This window comes from Oryctolagus cuniculus, chromosome 9, assembly GCF_964237555.1.
Source record: "Oryctolagus cuniculus chromosome 9, mOryCun1.1, whole genome shotgun sequence".
Lineage (NCBI taxonomy): Eukaryota > Metazoa > Chordata > Mammalia > Lagomorpha > Leporidae > Oryctolagus > Oryctolagus cuniculus.
Window position 1 is genome coordinate 115,969,381 of NC_091440.1, and position 17,756 is coordinate 115,987,136.

The 17,756-nt window shown below is 38.5% G+C and overlaps 1 protein-coding gene across 2 annotated transcripts in view; it reads left to right on the forward strand.

The window, feature by feature from the left end:
* The window catches only part of PIK3C2G (phosphatidylinositol-4-phosphate 3-kinase catalytic subunit type 2 gamma), a 464,615-nt gene that overhangs the window by 320,699 nt on the left and 126,160 nt on the right, over window positions 1-17,756 (forward strand). For both annotated transcript variants that reach the window (XM_051850300.2, XM_017343356.3), the window contains exons 22-23: window positions 9,243-9,335; window positions 10,826-10,955. In XM_051850300.2, coding sequence (XP_051706260.2) covers window positions 9,243-9,335; window positions 10,826-10,955 — 223 coding nt within the window. The remainder of the gene's footprint in view (window positions 1-9,242; window positions 9,336-10,825; window positions 10,956-17,756) is intronic.

The window sequence follows — 17,756 nt, forward strand, 5'->3', positions numbered from 1 at the left end:
AACTGTGATAGTGACAAGAAATCATAATGAAGTGAAGAATTCAATAGATCAAATGAAAAACACAATAGAGAGCCTTATGAACAGAATGGGTGAAGCAGAAGAGAGAATATCGGACTTAGAAGACAAGAGAACAGGAAAGGATACAGTCAAACCAAAGAAAAGAAGAGGAAATTAGAAATCTAAAACATATTGTCAGGAATCTGCAGGATACTATTAAAAAACCAACATTCGGGTTCTAGGAGTTCCTGAAGGCATGGAGAGGGAGAAAGGATTAGAAGGCCTTTTTAGTGAGATATTAGCAGAAAATTTCCCAGGTTTGGAGAAGGACAGAGAAATTCTAGTACAGGAAGCTAACAGAACCCCTACTAAATATGACCAAAACAGATCCTCACCACGACACGTTGTAATTAAACTCTCCACAGTGAAACATAAAGAAAAGATCCTAAAATGTGCAAGAGAGAAACGTCAGATTAGTCTCAGAGGATCTCCAATGAGACTCACAGCTGACTTCTCATCAGAAACCCTACAAGCTAGGAGGGAATGGCGAGATATAGCCCAGGTACTAAGAGAGAACAACTGCCAGCCCAGAATATTATATCCTGCAAAGCTATCATTTGTGAATGAAGGTGAAATAAAGACTTTCCATAGCAAACAGAAATTGAAAGAATTTGTTGCCACTCGTCCAGCCCTGCAAAAGATGCTTAAAGATGTGTTACACACAGAAACACAGAAACACGGTCATCAATATGAAAGAAGGTAAAGGAAGGAAACCTCACAGCAAAAGATCACAGGGAATTCAAAGCATATATTAGAACTTACCTTTGACTAATGGCAGGGCAAAGTTACCACTTATCATTAGTCACATTGAACGTTAATGGCCTGAACTGTCCAGTTAAAAGACACCGACTGGCTGATTGGGTTAAGGAACAAAACCCGTCTATTTGCTGCTTACAAGAAACACATCTTTCCAACACAGATCCATACAGACTGAAAGTGAAAGGCTGGAAAAAGATATACCATGCCAACAGAAATGAAAAAAGAGCGGGCGTAGCCATCTTAATATCGGACAAAATAAAGTTTACCACAAAAACTGTTAAGAGAGACAAAGAGGGGCACTATATAATGAATAAGGGATCAATACAACAAGATATAACAATTATCAATGTATATGCACCTAACTACAGGGCACCGGTTTATCTAAAAGATTGGTTAAGGGACTTAAAAGGAGACTTAGACCCCAATACAATAGTACTGGGGGACTTCAATACTCCACTCTCAGAAATAGACAGATCAACAGGACAGAAGATCAACAAGGAGACAGTAGATTTAAACGACACTATAGCCCAAATGGATCTAACAGATATCTACAGAACTTTCAATCCTACAGCTAAAGATTTTACATTCTTCTCAGCAGCACATGGAACTTTTCTCTAGGATTGACCACATACTAGGCCATAAAGCAAGTCTCAGCAAATTCAAAAGAATTAGAATCATACCATGCAGCTTCTCAGACCATAAAGGAATGAAGTTGGAAATTAGCAACTCAGGAATCCCTAGAGCATACGCAAACACATGGAGATTGAACAACATGCTCCTGAATGAACAATGGGTCACAGAAGGCATTAAAGGAGAAATCAAAAATTTTCTGGAAGTAAATGAGGATACCAGCACAACATACCAAAACTTATGGGACGCAGCAAAAGCAGTTTTAAGAGGAAAGTTTATATCAATAGGTGCCTACATCAAGAAATTGGAAAGGCACCAAATAGATGAGCTTTCAACACATCTCAAGGATCTAGAAAAACTGCAGCAAACCAGACCCAAATCTAGTAGGAGAAGAGAAATAATTAAAATCAGAGAAGAAATCAACAGGATTGAATCCAAAAAAACATTACAAAAAATCAGCCAAACGAGGAGCTGGTTTTTTGAAAAAATAAACACAATTGACACCGCATTGGCCCAACTAACTAAAAAAAGAAGAGAAAAGACCCAAATCAATAAAATCAGAGATGAAAAAGGAAACGTAACAACAGACACCACAGAAATAGAAATAAAAAGAATCATCAGAAATTACTACAAGGACTTGTATGCCAGCAAACAGGGAAACCTATCAGAAATGGATAGATTCCTGGACACATGCAACCTACCTAAATTGAACCAGGAAGACATCGAAAACCTAAACAGACCCATAACTGAGACAGAAACTGAAACAGTAATAAAGGCCCTCCCAACAAAGAAAAGCCCAGGACCAGATGGATTCACTGCTGAATTCTACCAGACATTTAAAGACGAACTAACTCCAATTCTTCTCAAACTATTCAGAACAATCGAAGAAGAGGGAATCCTCCCAAATTCTTTCTATGAAGCCAGCATCACCTTAATTCCTAAGCCGGAAAAAGATGCAGCACTGAAAGAGAATTACAGACCAATATCCCTGATGAACATAGATGCAAAAATCCTCAATAAAATTCTCGCCAATAGAATGCAACAACACATCAGAAAGATCATCCACCCAGACCAAGTGGGATTTATCCCTGGTATGCAGGGATGGTTCAATGTTTGCAAAACAATCAATGTGATACACCACATTAACAGACTGCAGAAGAAAAACCATATGATTCTCTCAATAGATGCCGAGAAAGCATTTGATAAAATACAACACCCGTTCATGATGAAAACTCTAAGCAAGCTCGGTATGGAAGGAACATTCCTCAATACAATCAAAGCAATCTATGAAAAACCCACAGCCAACATCCTATTGAATGGGGAAAAGTTGGAAGCATTTCCACTGAGATCTGGTACCAGACAGGGATGCCCACTGTCACCACTGCTATTCAATATAGTTCTGGAGGTTCTAGCCAGAGCTATTAGGCAAGAAAAAGAAATTAAAGGGATACAAATTGGGAAGGAAGAACTCAAACTATCCCTCTTTGCAGATGATATGATTCTTTATTTAGGGGACCCAAAGAACTCTACTAAGAGACTATTGAAACTCATAGAAGATTTTGGCAAAGTAGCAGGGTATAAAATCAGTGTACAAAAATCAACAGCCTTTGTATACACAGACAATGCCATGGCTGAGGAAGAACTTCTAAGATCAATCCCATTCACAATAGCTACAAAAACAATCAAATACCTTGGAATAAACTTAACCAAGGATGTTAAAGATCTCTACAGTGAAAGTTACAAAACCTTAAAGAAAGAAATAGAAGAGGATACCAAGAAATTGAAAAATCTTCCATGCTCATGGATTGGAAGAATCAATATCATCAAAATGTCCATTCTCCCAAAAACAATTAATACATTCAATGCAATCCCAATCAAGATACCAAAGACCTTCTTCTCAGATCTAGAAAAAATGATGCTGAAATTTATATGGAGACACAGGAGACCTCGAATAGCTAAAGCAATCTTGTACAACAAAAACGAAGCTGGAGGCATCACAATACCAGATTTCAGGACATACTACAGGGCAGTTGTAATCAAAACAGCATGGTACTGGTACAGAAACAGATGGGTAGACCAATGGAACAGAATTGAAACACCAGAAATCAATCCAAACATCTACAGCCAACTCATATTTGATCAAGGGTCCAAAACCAATCCCTGGAGTAAGGACAGTCTATTCAATAAATGGTGCTGGGAAAATTGGATGTCCACATGCAGAATCATGAAGCAAGACCCATACCTTTCACCTTACACAAAAATCCACTCAACATGGATTAAAGACTTAAATCTATGACCTGACACCGTCAAATTATTAGAGAGCATTGGAAAAACCCTGCAAGATATAGTACCGGCAATGACTCTTGGAAAACACCCCAGAAGCACAGGCAGTCAAATCCAAAATTAGCATTTGGGATTGCATCAAATTGAGAAGTTTCTGTACTGCAAAAGAAACAGTCAGGAAAGTGAAGAGACAACCGACAGAATGGGAAAATATATTTGCAAACTATGCAACTGATAAAGGGTTGATAACCAGAATCTACAAAGAAATCAAGAAACTCCACAAGATCAAAACAAACAACCCACTTAAGAGATGGGCCAAGGACCTCAATAGACATTTTTCAAAAGAGGAAATCCAAATGGCCAACAGACACATGAAAAAATGTTCAGGATGACTAGCAATCAGGGAAATGCACATCAAAACCACAATGAGGTTCCACCTCACCCCAGTTAGAATGGCTCACATTCAGAAATCTACCAACAATAGCTGCTGGAGAGGATGTGGGGAAAAAGGGACACTAACCCACTGTTGGTGGGAATGCAAACTGGTTAAGCCACTATGGAAGTCAGTCTGGAGATTCCTCAGAAACCTGAATATAACCCTACCATTCAACCCAGCCATCCCACTCCTTGGAATTTACCCAAAGGAATTTAAATTGGCAAACAAAAAAGCAGTCTGCACATTAATGTTTATTGCAGCTCAATTCACAATAGCTAAGACCTGGAACCAACCCAAATGCCCATCAACAGTAGACTGGATAAAGAAATTATGGGACACGTACTCTATAGAATACCATACCGCAGTCAAAAACAACGAAACCCAGTCATTTGCAACAAGATGGAGGAATTTGGAAAACATCATGCTGAGTGAATTAAGGCCGTCTCAAAGGGACAAATATCATATGTTCTCCCTGTTCGGTGACAACTAACTGAGCACCAAAGGGGAAACTTGTTGAAGTGAAATGGACACTATGAGAAACAGTGACTTGATATCAGCCCTTTTTCTGACTGTTGATGTAAAATGTAATACTTTATCCATTTTAGTATTTTTTTTTGTTCAAGTACCATTGGTTGAACTCTGTAATTAACACACAATTATTCTTAGGTGTTTAAATTTTAACTGAAAAGTGATCCCTGTTAGGAATTTGGAAATCATTATGTTGAGTGAAATAAGCCAATCCCAAAGGGACAAATACCACTTGTTCTCCTTGATAGGTGACAACTAACTGAGCACCAAAAAGGAAACCTGTTAAAGTGAAATGAACACTATGAGAAACGCTGACTTGATCAGCCCTCACCCTGATTGTTGATGAACAGCTTAATATGTTATCCCTCTTAGTATTTTTGTTTGTTTGTTTGTTCTACTTAATACTTTTGGTTGAATACTGTAATCAATACACAATTCTTCTTAAGTGCTGAAACTTAACTGAAAAGTGATTGCTGTTAAACATAAGAGTGGGAATAAAAGAGGGAAGAGATGTGCAATTCGGGACATGCTAAAGATGACTTACCTCAAACAGTAGAGTTAGAAACATACCAGGGGATTCGAATTCAATCCCATCGAGGTGGCATGTACCAATGCCATCTCACTAGTCCCAGTGATCAATTTCTGTTCACAATTGATTGTAATGATAGGACTAAGAATCAAAGGGATCACATAAACAAGAATAGTGTCTGCAAATACTAGCTGATAGAATGAAAAAGGGAGAGAATGATCCAACATGGGAAGTGAGATACAAAGCAGACCCATAGAATGGCAAATGCCCTAACAGCACTCTGGCCTCAGAATCAGCCCTTAAGGCATGCAGATCCAGCTGAAATGCCCATGAGAGTATTTCAGGCATGGAAAGCCAAGAGATTCTGGGGAAAAAAAAAAAAACTAAATGAAAGATCTCCACGAGTGAGATCACAGTGGAAAGAATGGGTCATCAAAGAAGGAGGTACCTTTCTCTGAAGGGAGGAGAGAACTTCCACTTTGACCATGGCCTTGTCTAAAAATGATCAGAGTCAGTAAACTCAGGGGGCTTCCATAGCCTTGGCAACTCATGACAAGAGCCTAGGGTGATTACTGATGCCATAAACAAGAGTGTCAATTTGTTAAGTCAACAACAGGGGTCACTGTGCACTTACTCCTCATGTAGGATCTTTGTCCTTAGTGTGCTGTACATTGAGATTTAATGCTATAACTAGTACTCAAACAGTCTTTTTCACTTTATGTTTCTGTGTGGGAGCAAACTGTTGAAATCTTTACTTAATGTATGCTAAACTGATCTTCTGTATATAAAGAAAATCGAAAATGAATCTTGATGTGAATGGAAGGGGAGAGGGAGTGGATAAGGGGAGGGTTGCGGGTTGGAGGGACGTTATGGGGGGAAGCCACTGTAATCAATATTCTGTACTTTGAAAATTTATATTCATTAAATAAAAGTTAAAAAAAAGTTTTCTATGTAAGAATAATTCTCAACCTATCCTCCCTTTTCCCCTGGGGTCACTAATAACAATGGGCCATTTCCTATTCTCTTTGAGTCACTAAGGAAGGGAAAGACCAGGTGGGATTGCTGGAATAACCTAACACAATTCTTCCCCACCACTGGGAGAGGGAAGACCAAACATTTATTGCTAAAGCAATATTTTTAACTCTTTTTAGATCTATGTTACTATGGGTGGTTACTTTGTATGATTTTTAGATCTATGTCATTAATATTACAAAGGTCATATCTTCCATTCTCCATTCCAGTTTTTTCTATTATCATTTATATAAAGCTATTCTCCAAGACTCTGATTCTTTCTTTTCTGTCTCTTGGCTCTGGCCATCCAGATCCACTCTTTAACTTCTACTTTAAGCTAGTTTCTCATGAGTTTTCTTTCCCTAACAAGAAAAATCTTTCTTCTGTTTATTTTCTAATCTACATTCCTCAGAATCTTCAAGATTCAGTTCATTTCTAACAGATTTTCTTCTTCCAATGTTTCTCCATTCAACTGCAGTGAATTGGCTTGTGAATTATTTTAATGTAATGAATATGTATATACCATCATAGAAACTTTTGTAGGCTTGTTAAGAGTGGATATGGTTTCTATTAGCATATAAATAATGATTTGCATGTACTGGTTGTTGTGTACATAATATTTTTTAGATGACTTTCAAAAAATGTACTGAATGTGATAACCAAGGCATGAAGCAAGGAAAGCAAAATAGCTGTAAGTGATATGGTTAAGAAAAAGGGCTAAGCCTTGCTTGCCTTCAACCTCCCTTTGACCCTTATCACTTTGCTGGATATAGGATACCTGAAAGAGACCACCAAAAGTTGGATAAGCAGAATTCAAAAACCACCGGTCTAGACTCATTTCTTGCATAATACAGAATTTCTTAACTCTATACCATGGCAGATCAGGTGATGTCTAACTAATAGATTCCTGCAGCAGAAAATCGTTAGTTAACAAGCAGCCTCACCTGAGACTATCCAACTCAAATAGAATATGCAGCCAGAGTTTATGTTCGGGTAGGGATTAGGTTAGATTTATGTTGATAGATAAGAAATAGATGCTTTCCTCTCAGTTCTAAAGATTTCAGACTTCTCAGGATAATAACATTAAAATGATGCCTCGGCTTATATTGATATCATTTTTTATTAATGGATGAATTGAAAGCATCAAATTACTTTTTTAAAGTATTGATTTAACTCTTCACTGTCAACATGAACACTCTTATTTCCTGAACACATACAGCCTTTCGACATTCAAATCATTAAGAAAATAAAAGGAAAATAAGTATAAGAACGGCAGAGTAGGAAGCAACAAATATCATAAAGCTGAAAATGCAAATGGGGAGGCACATTGTAAAAATGAGAAGAGGTAATAGATGTTATATTGTTATTCATAAAAAACAAGAAAATGCTTATTGACAACACAGAAGTGAAAATGTGTTAATTTACCAAAGTACCTGAATATTGTCGAGTAAAAATATTCATTAACTCCTCTATTACAAAAATAAGTGAGCTAGAGGTTGTTATTTAGCGTTTACAATGGATATACACATGTTTCCCAAAGTCTCACAGCTATTAAGTTTCAGAGCTGCTATTTGAACTCATCTTCTTTAGCTCTATATTCATATTTTCTTAAAGTATGCTGCAGGGCAAAAATAATTGAAAACAAATAAATTTTCAAAAACAGGGATTTGGGGGCTAGCTTTGTGGTGCAGTGGGTTAAGCCACCACCTTCAATGCCCATATCACATATGAGCAATGATTGGAGTCCTGGCTGCTCCACTTCTGATCTGGCTCCTAGATAATGTGCCTGAGAAAACAGCTGAAGATGGCCAAGTTCTTGGGCCCCTGCCACCCAAGTGGGAGACCTGGATGGAATCCCAGGCTCCTGGCTTTGGCCTGCCCCAACCCTATCAATTGTTGCCATCTGGGGAGTGAACCAGCTGGGGGATGATCTCTGTCTCTCACTTTCTTCTCTCTCTCTCTCTCTCTCCCCTCCCTAACTACTCCCTTCTCTCTGTCATGCTACCTTTCTAATAAATCTTTATTTAAAAATAATTTTAAGTTTTGTCTATTAACCTAGTATTAAAAGCACAATACCTACACATTTCTTAGTTCACTTAAACCTTGAACATATCACTATGGTTCAGTGAGAATGTATTTGAAGATTTATAACCTGCCAAAAAGCTGACCTCTCAGTTTTGAAGTACAGTGGTTCCACTTTACCTCAGGTGGGGGTGTATGTTCTAACACCCCAGTGGATGCCTGAAGCCACATCTGCTACTGGACCCTATGTAGACTATGTTGTGATTGCTTTATTTACATACCTGTGAAAAAGTTTATTTTTAACTAAAAGGTAAGAGGTTAGCACTAAATATATTAATAAAATAGAACAACTATAATAATATATTGAAATTAGATTTTATAAATATCTCCTCTAAATATCTTATTATTTTCACCTCTTTTATGATGATGATATAAGGTGATGTGATGCTTGTATGATGAGATGAAGCAAGGTAACATTGCATTATGCTGCTTCACTGGGGTTGCTGCAACCCAAGCATTGACAGTTTAGCTGACGATGTAAACAGCTACTAAATGATTAACAGGCAGGCAGTATTCAGAGCAGATCCAATGAACAAAGGGATGGTTTATGTCCTAGATAAAATGGATTGGGATGGTGAGAGATTTCATCACCTGACTTTGGAAATCACACAATTAAAAACATATACAGGTTTTTTTTTTTTCCTATCTGGGATTTCCTATTCAATTTTTCTATTCAGGACCATAGTTAACTGCAGTTGGTGAAACCAAGGAAAACAAAACCAAAAGATATGGGATGGGATGGGGTGGGGGAACTCCCGTAATGACTTTGGCTGGTAGAATTTATGTTTCCTTCTTCAGAAGTATATAAATTACTCATATGTGTTGTATTTGCTCTCGTGAAGTAGTCTGCATGGGACCATGATTTCAGGAAAAGTATTCTTTTTGCTTTATTTTGTTCACCATTTTTCTCTTCTTCTTTTCCTATAGGCATGTTCATATTTCACTTCTAATGCTTTGCCTTTGAAGATTACATTCATCAATGCTAATCCAATGGGCAAAAACATCAGCATTATTTTTAAGGTATAGTAGCCCTCTGAAAACATTCGATTGATTCCATAAACAGAATTATTGATTTATTACTCGCGAAAAGAAATGATTACAGCTATTTTCCTCTGGCAACAATATAGAGGTTTCCCAATTAGAGTCTGCCTTTTTACAGAATTACGCTACATGCCAAACTCTGATTGGCAATAAATCAAAAGTTACTGGCTGAAAGCCAGGAAACCTTTGGTCCAAAATTTAGTAGAATGTGGTTTAATATATGCAATTATATGATCCCTTTTGAGCAGCACGCATATTGGACTATGTGGTAATCTGCTGTAAGGAGAATCTACTTTTGTGCTAGATACTGAATAAAGATCAAAGCTAGCTGAAACTCAAATGCTATGTTAATTTAATGTAAAATTGTTATCTGCAAGCGCTTGAGTATTTTGGTGATTTTGGTTATTTTCTTATGTTTAAATAAAAATTAAATGTGGGCCATTTCATTCTTTATCACGAATCCCATGGGGGGAAAAGCAGAGTAAAAGGTAGTAACAGAGTTATAGATAGGTAGGAACGAGGGACTAATAAGGGGAGTAAGGAAAGACTGCCAGTCATCCAGTCAGTCAGCCAAGCCATGCAACAAGGTCGAGGAATGAATTTTTGGTAGTTTTTTTTTTTTTTTTTTTTTTAGGATTCTGATTAGCTTACCCATACTTTTGCTGTGGCCCGTGAAATCTCAAGCTAATGGTCCCAGGACAATGTACTTTTGAAGAAGAAAAATAAATCATGAAAGTTCATCTTGGCAGGAGTTTCTGCATACAATTTAGAAAGCATTTTCAAAAGAAACTGCTGATTTGCTTAAAAAAATAGTGCTCGTGGCACTGTGGCCTGGTGGTTAAAGCCACTGCCTTCAGTGCCTGCATCCCATATGAGCGCTGGTTTGAGTCCTGGCTGATCAACTTCCAGTCCAGCTCCCTGCTAATATGCGTAGGAAAGCAGCAGAGGATAGTCCAGGACCTTGGGCCCGTACACCCACGTCGGACACCCAGATGAAGCTCCTCGGCTCCTGGCTTTGCACTGGCTCTTACAGCCATTTGGGGAGTGAACCAGGTTCTCACTGCAGATCTTGACTAAATGGATAGCACACCAAATGCTGCTGCTCTTAGAAAGAGATCTGTGTTGGCCGAGTCTGAAATTTGGATAAACATCCAGCCAGCCTTTTTCTAGACTGCGAATCCAAAATTTCACATAGATAATAAATTGAAAGATAATTATCAGGGAACAACATTGCAAGCCATGCTTCTAATTTGATAGCTGAATCTTCTGTAATCATTTAAAGGGAGGTTCTCCTTTTCTATGACCTTCTATCAAAAACACAAAGTACTTGCATTGCTAATAAAAGACCTGAAACCACTCTAAGTGAGGCTGGATATTTATCGAAGGAAAGAAAGGACATATACTGTATTTGAATGTTTTTTAATGGAATTCAAGGAGAAACTGGGAGTCTGTAATTTTGTTTTTAACAGGCAGGCGATGATCTTCGTCAGGATATGCTGGTGCTGCAGATTATTCAGGTGATGGACAACATTTGGCTGCAGGAGGGCTTGGATATGCAAATGATCATTTATAGATGTCTATCCACAGGAAAAGGCCAAGGTCAGTGCAGATGAGAAAGTGGTTGACGTCCATTATTTATCTCAAACGTTCACGGGTAATCTGCCTCAAATTTTTCTACAGCTTTATAGACTACAAATGTCATGATCCAAAGAGATACACAGGTTCTTAACAAAGGATCATTTTCAAAAATGATATGCAATATAATTTATATAAATCACCCTGTGTTTTTAGATATTAATTAGAACCTATACAATCAAAATGTTAAGTTTGTCATGTTCTTTTGTGTTTTTTTTTTTTTTAAAGATTGATTTATTTGACCGAGTTAGAGAGAATCTTCCATCCACTGGTTCACTCCCCAAATGACCAGAAGGCAAAAAACCAGGAGACCAGAACTCCATCCAGATCTCCCACATTGTGTTATCTTCTGCTGCTTTCCCAGCTCATTAGCAGGGAGCTAGATGATCTGAAGTAGAGCAGCCAGACTGGAACCAGTGTCCATATGGGGTGCTTGCATTGCAAGCAGTGGCTTTCCCCGCCATGCCACAATACCGGTCCCCCTTTTGTGGTTCTTTAAGAGTTAATTTCATTAATAACTAACTTGTATGCATGTGTTTTCATTTTTTCAGAGACTATAGATTCAATTCAAATTACAGTGGAGTTGCATCCCAATTAATCCACCACAAATTGAAAATACAGTAATTACAAAATGTGTTTAGCACATCTAGCCCAATTCTTACAGCTTAGTGTCACGGTGTGCCCATCATAGCTACAAGCATAGTGAGAGCTGCAGATGACTGACACTGCTGGAAGCAGCAGTAAGTGTTATGCATACGTCTGTAGCCCAGGAAAATTTCAAAACTCAAGTGCACTTTTAAAACTAGTTGTTGTTATTTTGAGATGACATATTTTTAACTTACATTATAGTCAAACGTTTATAGGCTCCAGTAAACAAAGGGTTCAAAACATAAAAAGTAAAAAGACCATAGACCAGCAGGAAAATAAGCAAGGGCTATCCACAATAATCAAAGGAAAAGATCATCAACTTTAGTTTTAATAATTTTGTGACTTTTTAAAATTTATATAAGTACAGTAGTATGTAATTCCTATCAGTTTGTTTAGCAAACATTGAAAACACTGAGAAAAATTTTGTCAAATGCTTTTGCATCGGTATAAACCTAGAAAACTCAAGTCACACTGTGGTAAGTCAGGGCCTGTCTCTATAAAAACAAACAAAAACCCCTACTCATTCAAAAAATATCTATTGTTGTCCATTAATGCAAATGTATACATGTTTAAATGTTTCAAAGAGTTCTGAAAGTTCTAAATACATTGTAACTCTGCAGGTGATTTCTAAAAGACTTTAATAGAATATAAATTGTCCATGATGTGTATACATGCAAATTTTGAATACTCTTTTTTACTTTGAAAGAGCCAAGAAAATATGGAAATTAATTTTGTACATTTCTAATGAAAAAATGCTGATCATCTACTCAAATTGCTACTAAAGCATCAGAGGTAAAAGTTGTACCTAGTTAAAAATCCTGCAAAATTGAAGAAACAATTCCTAAGATAGGTTATCATCATTTTTATATGTGGTTATTGCTACTTGGAAACTCATTAAATTAAGGTAACATTTATGTAGATACATGTGTAAACAAAGGGATAAAATTACAGAACTAGAAAAGGGACCTAGATTATGTAGTTCCTCTGTTGTTTTTTTTTTTTTTTTTTTTTCCCTTTAATTCAGGCAGAGCTAACACTTAAACCTGTCATCACAAATGAGCTGTCATGACCTGGTTCGTTGGTTTCTATTCCACCTGCATACTCAGTCCTAGAGCTGTGACTTTTAAAGATTTTAGAAGCAGAACATGGATGTACCTCCTAGATAACTTAGCTTGATTTTTGATACCTCAGAATAATGCCATTATAATACACCAACTGTTTTAATTCTGATAGGAGGACTCTTGCATCCATATCAAGTGCCCCACCCCTTAACCCTTTCTAAAGCTCTGGTTCCAGTGTTGGCATTGGGCTTATTATATCATACTACCCGGTTTGAGTCCTAACTACTTGGTTTCTGCTCCAGCTGCCTGCTAGTATGCATCCTGGGAGGCAGTAAGAGCCTGGCTCCAATACTTGGTCCCCTGCTACCCAGTTTCAGGATCCTGCCTTTGAATTAATCTAGCTCCAGCTGTTGCAGGCATTTAAGGGGGTGAACCAGCCAATGGAAAATTTCACTCTTTTTTTAACTTTCAAGTAAAATGAAAAAATATTAAACTCTGTTTCCTAAAAAAAGAAATCTTTTTAGCATTGAACTTGTTATTCCCTGACTTTTTAAGATTTATTTATTTATTTGAAAGGCAGAGTTAAAGGGAGGCAGAGAGAAAGAGATCTTCCATCTGCTGGTTCACTCCCCAGATGGCCACAACAGCTGGAGCTGTGCAGATCCGAAGCCAGCAGTCAGGAGTTAGGAGCTTTTTCCCGGTGTCCCACGTGGGTTAACGGGCTAAAGGAGTTGGGGCATCTTCTACTGCTTTCCCAGACCATACCAGAGAGCTCGATCAGAAGTGGAACAGCTGGGACTCAAACTGGTTCCCATATGGGATGCTGGCACTGCAGGCGATGGCTTTACTGGCTACACCACAGCACTGGCCCTGTATTTCCTGACCTTTACTCCTTTATCTTACATAATGATCTAATTCTTTCATTTCCTAATATACTGGAAAAGCACAAGTAAAGCTAGATGAGCCAAGCTGATCTTTTTGCTATCACATGCATCACCTTTTCTTCAGAAATTGAATAAATCACTGACCCCATTGGAATCCTTTAATTCTATTTATACTCCTAGAATGTAACTGAAGCAAAATCTTTTAAAATTAACAAAATGATTCAGCACAAATGACTACAGACTCGCCTTAAGATGTAGATGTCATAAGTCAAGCTATTTTCTCCCTCTATCTACCAACAATCTTTTATAGTTGTAGGATTTCAGAGGGCATTATCCTGACAAAATACTGCTTCAAGAAAAATACTTGCACAGATCATCAAAACAAATGTCCTTTTTAGGAGATTAGGTTGCATCTTTAATCAGGTTCCCAGGCTTACAGAATATCTACTCTTCTTAAGAAATGTCGCAAGGAGAGATGGAGGTTTCTAAAATGGACTAAATAGGGTCGCTGCCCTTAAGGAGAATGGACTGCAGGAGCTAAGTTCAGAGGACTTGCTCATTATTGTTGATTATCATTCTTCTGACTAGACCATATGTGATGTCCCGGGAGTTCCGGGAGAAGCTAAGAGGACAAACATTCTTTAGGGTTCATTTTATCATTGGTTCTCCAGGACTCAGAACTCAGCACCATAAAAATTACTTAGGGGAATTGGAAGAGTAGTTAAAGTTGCCCCAATCTCGGCATGCTAGAACTCTCCACTGGAGGGCAAAAGGCTCAAGAATCAGTGACCATAAAAAGCTGCTCAGGTATTTTCCACACACCTGCTTGAAAGTCACTGCCTTACATAACTACTACCTAGAAAAGTTCCGTCCCTTAGAGCTGTGCTACTTAAATTGGCATACAATGACCAGCAACATTGAAATCACCTGGGAGCTTGTTAAAAACGCCGACTATGGGTGGGAATTTCGTACAGCAGTTAATACATGACCAGAGAGACCTATATGCAATACTGCAATGCCTGGCTTTGAGTCCTTGCTCTACCTCTGATTCTGGCTTCCTCCTAAAGGCACCGTGGGAGGCAGCAGGTGATGGCTCAAGTACTTGGGTCCCCATCACACATGTTGAGAGACCTGGATTGAATTCTGGTCTCCTGGCTTTGGCCTAGCACACTCCTGCTCTTATGGGCATTGAAAAAGGTGCCCAGTAAATGAAAGATATCTCTCTCTCCCTCCATCTCTCCCATCTTCTTCCCCCCCTTCCCCCTCCCTTCTCTCTTTCTGTCTCTCCCTACCTCCCTCCCCAAATTAACATTTAAAGCCAGAAGAAGGGCCTATTCTGTGGTGTGCTGAGTAAAGCCACTGCCTGCAGAGCTGGCATCCCATATGGGTACCAATTCAAGTTCTGATTGTACACCTTCCGGTTGCTCCACTTCTGATTAGGTTCCTTGCTAATGCTCCTGGGAAAGCAGCAGATGGTGTCCCAAGTGCATGGACTCCTACACTGATGTGGGAGACCTGGACAAAGCTCCTGGCTTCAACCTGGCCCAGTCCTTAGCTGTAGGCGGCCATTCTGAGACTGAACCAGTGATTCTCTGTCTCTCACTCTCCCCTCTCTGTAACTCTGCCTTTCAAATAAATAAATCTTTAAGCACAAAGAGAAATGCAGAATCTCAGGCTTTACCCACCCCAACCCTATTGAATCAGAACCTCTAATTTAACTAGATCCCTAGGTATTTCCATTTTGTATTGAAATTTGAGAATCGCTGCATTAGTTTGACTGTAACCATAGAACCACCCATCATTCAATGCTCACAGAATTGTTAGAAGTAGTTAAAGGTGCATAATATAAACTAATGTAAATATATATAATGTATGGTTTTAGTGAAATATATTGGGTTTTAGAACCAAATGGATCACAGAAACAAGAATAGTGTCTGCAAATACTAGCTGATAGAATAAAAAAGGGAGAGAATGATCCAACATGGGAAGTGAGATTCACAGCAGACCCATAGAATGGCAAATGTCCTAACAGCACTCTGGCCTCATAATCAGCCCTTAAGGCATGCAGATCTGGCTGAAATGCCCATGAAAGTATTTCAGGCATGGAAAGCCAAGACACTCTGGGGGAAAAAAAAAAAAACTAAATGAAAGATCTCCACGAGTGAGATCACAGTGGAAAGAATGGGTCATCAAAGAACGAGGTACCTTTCTCTGAAGGGAGGAGAGAACTTCCACTTTGACCATGGCCTTGTCTAAAAATGATCAGAGTCAGTGAACTCAGGGGGCTTCCATGGCCTTGGCAGCTCATGACAAGAGCCTAGGGTGATTACTGATGCCATAAACAAGAGTGTCAATTTGTTAAGTCAACAACAGGAGTCACTGTGTACTTACTCCTCATGTAGGATCTTTGTCCTTAGTGTGCTGTACATTGAGATTTAATGCTATAACTAGTACTCAAACAGTCTTTTTCACTTTATGTTTCTGTGTGGGAGCAAACTGTTGAAATCTTTACTTAATGTATGCTAAACTGATCTTCTGTATATAAAGAGAAACGAAAATGAATCTTGATGTGAATGGAAGGGGAGAGGGAGTGGATAAGGGGAGGGTTGCGAGTTGGAGGGACATTATGGGGGGAAGCCATTGTAATGAATATTCTGTACTTTGGAGATTTATATTCACTAAATAAAAGTTAAAAAAAAAGATTTATTTGAAAGAGTTACAGAGGAGGAGAGGTCTCCCATCTGCTGGTTCACTCCCCAGTTGGCCACAATGACTGCAGCTGCGCCAGTCCGAAGCCAGGAGCTAGGCACCTCTTCTGGGTGCAGGGGCCCAAGGACTTGGGCCATCCTCCACTGCTTTCCCAGACTATAGCAGAGAGCTGGATTGGAAGTGGAGCAGCCAGGACTCGAACTGGCACCCATATGGGATTCCGGCAGTGCAGGTGGCGGCTTTACCCACTAAGCCACAGTGCCAGCCCTATATTATAGTTATTGTAAATTAGGTACAAGAATTTCAGTAGTAATCAATGCAAAGCTTGTGATCTGTGGCTTGAAATTAAGCAAAAATGAACTCCTTGGATAAATGTGGTCCTTTTGTTTGTTAATAAAAATTTTGAAAGCTTCCATTCAGTCTTGTGTATCAAGGCAGGGATTATGTCCCTTTGCCAGAGGTTCCAATTGTAGTCTACTCGGAAGTACAGATAAGAGCTATTAATAATCAAATCTCAAAATGTCCATTTTACTCATATACATTACTTTTTGTACTCTGTATAATACCATAAATCAGGGAAAATATGATATTTGTCTTTTTGGGAATGGCTTATTTCACTTAGCATAATGGTCTCCAGCTGAACCGTTTTATTATGAAAGGATTTCTTTTCACAGCTGAGTACTATTCCTTAGTGTGTATATATATACCACAATTTCTTGTTCCAGTCCTCAGTTGATAGACATCTGGGTGAATTTCATATCTTTGGCTATTGTGAATTGAGCTGCTATAAACATGAATGAACAGATAACCCTTTCATATGCCGATTTCTTTTGGGTAAATTCTTAGTAGTGGGATGGCTGTGTCACATATGAGATCTACTTTCAGACCTGAGGAATCTCCATACTATCTTCCATGATAGTTGTACTTGTAGTCTTAAAAATAGCATACTGCTTTCACAGCGATAGCCCTAATAACCTACTTGTTAATTAAGGCGTGGTGTGGGATGAGGTGTCAGTGAGACACTATGGAAGGTAATTTTCTTTTATGAAGTGTTAAATAGAGGAACTGGAAAAATAAGGAGTGAAAATTTTCCAGAGTAGAAGCAGCAGTGACCTGCTGATCCCACATGCAATGCTTTACAGTGTGCTGTTTCCTTTAATGCACAGGAGAAGGCCTGGGCGAGAGTCATTCTATTGGGGAAGGAGGCCAAAGTGTTATGATACTAAGATATGCCCAGAGCTCATTCTTGCTGATTCAGAATTGTAGATGGCCAATGATCACAACTGGACTACTGGGTAGTTAGAGAGATGAAGGCTGCCAAATGGCCAAATTCAACACAGAGAAGAACTGTGTATCCCATTTTGATCTACCAAGTTGTTTATTTCATGGTCTATCTCAAAAGCATTCAAAGTAATCAACTTACAACATTTATAAATCTTCCCCATCTCTGTCTACATGGTTAT